Raw genomic sequence first — 7,500 nt, 5'->3', positions numbered from 1 at the left:
TAAGTTAAATTATATCTTTGAATAATTCCTCAAAAACATCCTGATAGTAGCTTTTTAAAGATTGGATGCAGCTGGCACAGAGATAAATTACAGACAACTTAAATAATTATGTACAACTGGGTACATACCATGCATGCGCATAGTATTCGCACCAGTGAAATGTTAGTTAACTAAGTTTTCTTATAAATATTGACAAAAAAACTATGGGAATAATTCATTTTTAAAAACTTTGGTCGATTAAATTTAGTTTGGTCATTACATTTCTTTTCAATTGGTAGTGTTAAAAAAATTTGGATCAAACGACCAGGAAACAGGGGTTTTCATCTTGGCACCCACCACATCAAAGCCAAATCTGGTGGAACGTTTTTCTGGTAAGTTCTCATCAGTACCAAATAACTGGTATTAATACATACAGTGTTCAGGGAGTAGCAATAAACACCATCTGTTAGAAGTTGCAGTTACTCATAGAGTACATTACATTAAGTAAACTAACAATTCACTTTGATCGCATTAACCAACTGAAAGTTACTTTTCCATGCGATCAAGCAGAAAATTATATAAACAAATTATGTATTAAAAAAAATCAGTTTTTGCAACTTTAAGAATGTATTGCGCATGAGAAATGGACATGCATTTTACTGTGATTTTCTATGAGCTATTCTTTTTAGTAATACCGAAACGTAGCTATGTATTTCCACAGTTTTGCATGGTTCACTTTAATACATAATTTTACTTTCAACACAGGTGAGAGCCTGAGAAATGCCACCATACAGGAGGTCAACGATGCCCTAACACAAGGGGCAACATCACTGCAAGGCTTCAAAAATGAGTGGTAAGATTTTCATGTAGCAAACCACACACTGTATCTGCCAAAATCCTACTGATAAGCTGACATGCGCGTTTCCTGTGTAGGTAAAAGGTAAAGTCTGCATTCGGGCCACATGGGCCCATCAGGCCGGCGCTTAACTCCGGTTTCCGTGGCATGAAGTGCCTAGGAGTATTTCTACTCCCCCCTCGATGGGATGCCAGTCCATCGCAGGGTTACCCCCCAGCATTAAGTTCAACGGTACCCATTTATACACCTGGGTGGAGAGAGGCACAGTGAGAGTTAAGTGTCTTGCGCAAGAACACAACACAATGTCCCCGGCCAGGGCTCGAACCTGGACCACTCGATCCGGAGACGAGCGCACTAACCATGAGGCCACCTCCACCATGCTTCCTGTGGCTTTTTGCCAATCTTTTGAGCCATTAATTGGCCCTTTGCACGATCCGGTAACACGGTACAAAATCACGCATGCTCGTGAGCAAGTTGCACAGTGGTACTTCCAAACAAAGCAACTCGTACCAGTCCACCTTGACTTGCCTTTGTTTTGGAAGTCCCACTGTGCAACCATCTGAAACAAATCAGTTGCTGGTTTACATGTACAATGTAGCTGCTGCTGTTGTTGTGCCTTAACATATATACTTTCATGTAACAGACCAGTGATAACAATACATTTTTCTGCCAGGGAAAGAGTTCAAATAAGAGCAGAACAAGAGCTTGAACTTGAGCAATCCCTCACCAGTGACAAGCAGGTAAATGCTAAACTACATTCAGTTGATGATTACAATATTAGATTCAAATATCCACAGTTTTTGTGATGTTATTCTGTTATAAATGCCAACAAAAACACAATAATTGAATATATAATATCCCAAATGAATTTCATTTTCTGCTTTATCAGAAAGAACAGTCCTTCAAAATCAGAAAGAACAGTCCATCAAAATCAGGCGATGACAGTAATGAGGACTATGATGTCAAAGCCTACAGGGTATGTCACAGACATTCAACTAAAAAAGATAAACAATGTATTTTATCTCGAGGTATACATATCCTTGTGGTACCTCACTTCAACTGGCATATATATTTAAGGTAGCGAGATTTCTATATTTAGTGCAAAACTTCGTGATTGTTGTGTCATTGTTACTCTTTTAATGCCAGCAAAAACACGATAACTTTTCTAAAGGGTTAGTATTGTTAAATAAGGTATCACTAAAGTACAGGATGTTGCAGAGAGAAACTGGAAAAATGCTCTGTTTAAGTTAAAAACTCGTATTAGAATTAAATTGACTGCAGTAATTAAATTGGCAGTCATCAAGTACAGTGTAACATGGGGTCATGAACACAAAATTTGTGAAACTCACTCAAAGGATACAAATTAAGAAGAATGAGACAAAATAGAAGGGCATAAAGTGACATTAACTCTCCAATTAAAAGTGATCTGTTGATGTGGGCAAATAAATAGGTAAATTATATGGATCCATGCACCTTTACTTTTACTACTGTTGTATGGGTAACCCTTTCAGAATACTCCCCAAATCATCTCAAGTATTCTAGATACCGGTATGCTTTTGACAGGTCAGGTAGCTAACTTTTACTGCTTATCAGTAAACTAAAATGTGTACTATGAATAGCGTTCTATTCCTACCTTATTGTAATTAACAGAGAGCAGAAAGAGAAATCCCTTTATCACTTAACATTTAAAAATATTTGAAAAGTTCCTTTTTTCACCTTAACATAATGATTTGATTTAGCACCCTCATTACAATAAGTGCCCCCTTGAATGTGAACTTTTGTTGCGAAGTGATCCTATTTCAATAAGCGACCCTATTCTATCGTGTATCAAATAAGCAGCTTACCTCGAGGTACCAAAAGTGAATACATTCATGTAAGTGCTACAGGCACCACATTGAATCAAAACTTTAAATAAGTTTCCAGAACTTTTCCAGAACTCAGATTGAATTTTGAAGGACTCTAAAATTCACATCAACCTTTAACTCCTAAGATCTCAATGTTAATTCGCCTTACATTTCATCTATTGAATTGAGTGTAACAGATTTCCAGAACTTTCAAGGACCAGTAGACTTTTCTAGGACTTTCCAGCCTGGAAAATGCCACAATAAAATTCTTGGAGTTTCCCTGTCAACATATTTGTTATTGTTTAAGGTGATTCCCTAGTAAAAGAACCCGCCATAGATTTCCGATGAAACTCCGTATATTGTAGTTACAAGACAAGGAGATTTCAAAAACGTAATAAAAAGAGGGGGTCACCGTGCTTGTTTTCACGCCACAATGTTGACAAATATGGTTGTTCAGGTGACTTTTAGTGACTTTTAGTAATCTCCGTGCGCAAAAAATAAGCTGGATTATTTTTCTATTCAGCGTGTTACATCACACGGAGTTTGACGTTCTTTGATTGTTTATTCATCTACGTCCCAGAAAAAAATGTCTTCAAATACCCTGCATTCTTTTATCCTTTCAAGGAAACGTAATTTGGACATGCGGTGTTGGGCCCGTTATATATCTCTCTGTAGTACTTATTTCATTTGCCAAAAAAGTGGCCATAGATTTCTGCTAATTTCTTTCTCAGTTATTGAGGATGTTGTCCTCATTGAAATTATGAAATAAAAAGTGGGGGTCACCGTGCTCGTTTAAGAGTAAAGGGGAATTTATGGCGCTATCGAGCTTAGTTTGAGGGAAATCTCTTTACCTTTTGTACGCGCACGCGCTCATGTGCGCGCGCTAATGACGCTAAAATCGTGCGCAGTAGGGATGCGCAATGCAATACCAAGGAATCACCTTAAGTCCTTAAGGCCCCTAGGCTTACCGTAACATTTTGAATTGTTTGTTAGATCAGACAGGAAAGGAGGAAAATGGTGGGGTCACCTCCATCTGGTGAATACACAAAAATTATCCTCCGGCACGGGGACAACAAGAAGACTGCAAGGAGGTTTAGGCCTTATGCAGTATTCCAGGGGCGCTTTCCATCCAACAAAAATCACCGGTTCAAATTTCCGGGATTTGCGCTTGTTAAATGGAACGGGTCCGACCGCTTCCCAGAATTCGAGGTCACGTGCTCTACAACGCAGGACATGCTGGGTGAAACTGTTGTGTTTGAAAATGGCGCACTTTTTGAAAATTTTTGCGGCTTTAGAGCAGTAAGGCTGTGAAACAATAAGTTGTACCATTCTCTGTAGAAACGACGACGTAAAACTTGTGGCTGCAATTGCCTGCTTTATGCGGAGGGAATTAACTCGTGTAAATGGGTATTTTGAAGTCGGGGGAGTTCGAAAACCATTTACGGATGACTAGGGAAACGTGCCAGTTATTTACACAAGAAATAATGCACACTGGGCGGATTCCAACGGCCAATTTATATGAGCGACCCGCAATTTTGCCAGATAAATAAATACTGCTTTTCCTTTGGAGCGTGGCAAGCAAGGAACCATATCGTACGATCGCCGACCGGCTGCCGTATTTGCTTTTCAAATGTCCACGTCAGTTCACGCTCGGTAAGGACACTAAACCCGACATCTCTTGCGAATGGAACACAAAATTTTCGATAATTCCGGAAATTCCGTCAAAGAGGGTGCACTCAAAACGTATTCCTAAAATTTCGAAAACTTTTCCCGGAATTTTTACCGTTCCATTCAGTTTCGGACCGGAAATTTCGGAAATTTTGGTCGTCCAGGTACATTAGTGTAATTACTGGCAAGGAATGATTGAAATAGTCATACATTCAAATCAAGATCCAGGAGCCCCACTTTATTGCAGGTTTCTGATTGGCCCATTCCAAAGTTCCTTGCATGCTATTTTATGAAAACTAGTGTATAATTGACAGATTAGGTTCATGCCAGGTAGTCACATGGGCTAAAAAATAATGCCGTCACAGGAACTTGTAGGAAACTTCCCGAAATAGAGACAAATTGTGTGTGATGATTTACATTTTGTTTGTTGAAATTAAAGAGAAATCTCTAAATTATTTCTGTAATAATATACGAGCAACAATTTCTGCAATTGTCTGAAAAACGTCAATTAATCCCAAATCAGTGATCAGTGCAATTTCACCAGTGCAAAAAAGTGAAATTGAGTGCAAAACAGTGAAATTGAGTGCAAAACCGTGAAATTGAGTGCAAAACGGTGAAATTATAAAATGATTGACAGCTCCGACAAAATTGAGCTAGGACAAACAAAATGGCGGACAAATATAAGACGAAGATTGAAACTAAGAACCTGCTACGTCTTAATATCGAAGACGAAAGGGGAAACCATTCTACTTTTGCGAAAGAACAAAGCTTAGAGATTAGGTAAGATGGTTCACAAAAGAAATGTGACAAATGCTAATCTAACCTGAACAATGTCCAATGAAGAAGTTAAAGTCAGGAAGCAATCAGGTGAAGTTGATAAATGTCCCTCAGTGCTAAGAAAATGCGTTTCTTGGTAGATTTTAGCTTCGTTTCTCAGCATTTTGGTTAAAGCAAGTTGTACTGGGTTGAAGACTTTCTTCTCGGCGAAGCTAAACTTGAACACGGCACAGAGTTTTCCAACCACTCGAAAAACAGTTGTAAAGAAGGCCAAATAAACACCTCAGGAGTTTTCTTTTGCTTGCGTGTCAGGTTCTTCAATTCAACTGTGAAAAAAAGACTGCTTTTTACAGATAAAACTAACTGCTCAATTTTTTCATACATGACTTGGAGAGAGGGAATGAATTCAAACGTCAAATTTTCATCCAATAAAGTTGAAGTAGCTTGAATCTTCATTTGTCACGTAAAATACTGAAGCGTGACAGAAATTGTCACTTGTATATTATTAGCAAGTAATCAAATGATTTTTCTCATACAATTTGGAATAAATTTATAAGCACTCGTAAATTTTTCAAAGACTACAAATTGCACTCGGCCTACGGGCTTGTGCAATTTTTGGTAGTGTTAGAAAACTTTACTTGTGCTTATTTATTTCAAATTGCACTCTAAATCATTGGATTACCTATACAAATTGATCAAGGCAAGGCATAATTTGATATTTATCATGGGTATCAGTACAAAATTTCTGACCTCATGCTACAATGAAATGTCCTTGGATTTTTTTATATGTATAACAATGCTGAGTTTTAAAAAATATAGTAAATCAAATTTGACATGTTATGTTGGCTGCCTAGTGGCCAGGTTTCATTTCGACCTGTTTTTTAAATGCCAAATCTGATGATACTAAAGTTTTTTTACTGCTTACCGGTACGCATTTTCCGTAAGTAAGTACAATGTTTTAATCTGTCTGGTGTTTCAGACTATTTTTTCCGTTTACTTCCCACTTACATGAATGTAACGTTTTGCAGATATGATTCATATTTGCCATTCCGTACTTGCACAATCCCATAATACACCTCTTTTACCCCCAAAAAATTTGCATAGGCATTGTTTTAGATTTCTCTTGGGACATCGTTATGTCCCAGGAGAAATCTCAAACAATGATTATGCAAAATTTTGGGGGGTAAAAGAGGTGTATTATGGTATTTGTGCAAGTAGGGAATTGAGATTATTATCATTTTGCAATTGTTATTAATCTATTTTGCTTAATGTCTAGTAAGTGATGTTATCTCACACATAAAATCTCACCAAGGTTAACGTTGTAATTGCTAAATTGCTACCTTATAGCTCTGAACATGATTGCTGACCATGCATTGAATTTTGACAAAAGCCGCCGCCATATAAGAAATATTGCAAATACATCAAAATACCAGCTGTTACTCAGCATGCAAATGAAACTAATAATATTGCCTATGTAATTATGCAGGAGGTATATGATTGGGCAGGATCTATTGATGACCTGCCCCTCCACTTTACCATACAAAGAAGACAGCAAGTGGTACTACACAATGACCCACTGCAGGGACACGAGGTCCTTGATGTGAGAGAAGGGGTAAGTGCAGCTTCCATAATTAAACTACACCTACTTTAACATTAGCTCATCAGCATTTTCTATTTGAAGACAGCAGCCAACTTCCCACTCATTCTTGGACTAAGAGGTAACCTCTCATTTTTCCACTTAATATCTATTACAGGAAGAAGAAGAGATAAGGTCAATATTGCAAACAGAGGTAGGGAATTTAAGGCTCATGTACATGTAACTTATGTAATCACCAATGAGTAAAAATAATTGGTTCAATAAACAATAGTCGGCTAAATAGATGAAATGGCATGATTTAGTTAAAAGTTTATTATTTGTATAAGCAGCATGTCATAATATGTAATTCCCAAGAAAGTAGTGGAGAGCATCTTAGGGGAGGTGGGCTGCTCAAATGGAGAAGGGTACCTTTTTTATAAATAAGAAACCTGTGACTCCTTTGAGCAGCACGCTTCCCTTCCTTACATTGACTTGCAGGTCTCATTTAGAGGAAATTTGCCTCAAGTGGAGATAAACAAACAGGCCCTATCTGATACAGTAGCGGGTGAGTTAACTTCAAATTTGCATATTGGATTCTTGAAGACCCAGGTGGTCAGATTTGGAAAAAGTAAGACAGGAGCAATCAAGGCAAATTAACTTTTATCTGTCAGACCCATTACTTTCTGACCCAGAGTCTAAAGGGATTCTTCACATTCTTTATTCTTTTTTTCTGAACTGAACAAAAAGAAAGCACATATTGGCATAACCTCATAATACAGTTGGTGAACTGAAAAAGGTTT

At 37.7% G+C, this 7,500-nt stretch overlaps 1 protein-coding gene across 1 annotated transcript in view; it reads left to right on the top strand.

Moving 5' to 3' along the window:
* Positions 1-7,500, top strand: part of LOC138037413 (glutamic acid-rich protein-like) — a 32,871-nt gene that overhangs the window by 9,088 nt on the left and 16,283 nt on the right. The window contains exons 4-10 of the mRNA XM_068883342.1: positions 279-371; positions 745-832; positions 1,509-1,575; positions 1,725-1,811; positions 6,611-6,736; positions 6,879-6,914; positions 7,199-7,265. Coding sequence (XP_068739443.1) covers positions 279-371; positions 745-832; positions 1,509-1,575; positions 1,725-1,811; positions 6,611-6,736; positions 6,879-6,914; positions 7,199-7,265 — 564 coding nt within the window. The remainder of the gene's footprint in view (positions 1-278; positions 372-744; positions 833-1,508; positions 1,576-1,724; positions 1,812-6,610; positions 6,737-6,878; positions 6,915-7,198; positions 7,266-7,500) is intronic.

Source organism: Montipora capricornis, chromosome 2 (genome assembly GCF_036669925.1).
Source record: "Montipora capricornis isolate CH-2021 chromosome 2, ASM3666992v2, whole genome shotgun sequence".
NCBI classification, from domain to species: Eukaryota; Metazoa; Cnidaria; class Anthozoa; order Scleractinia; family Acroporidae; genus Montipora; species Montipora capricornis.
This window is presented reverse-complemented; position numbering and strand designations above follow the sequence as displayed.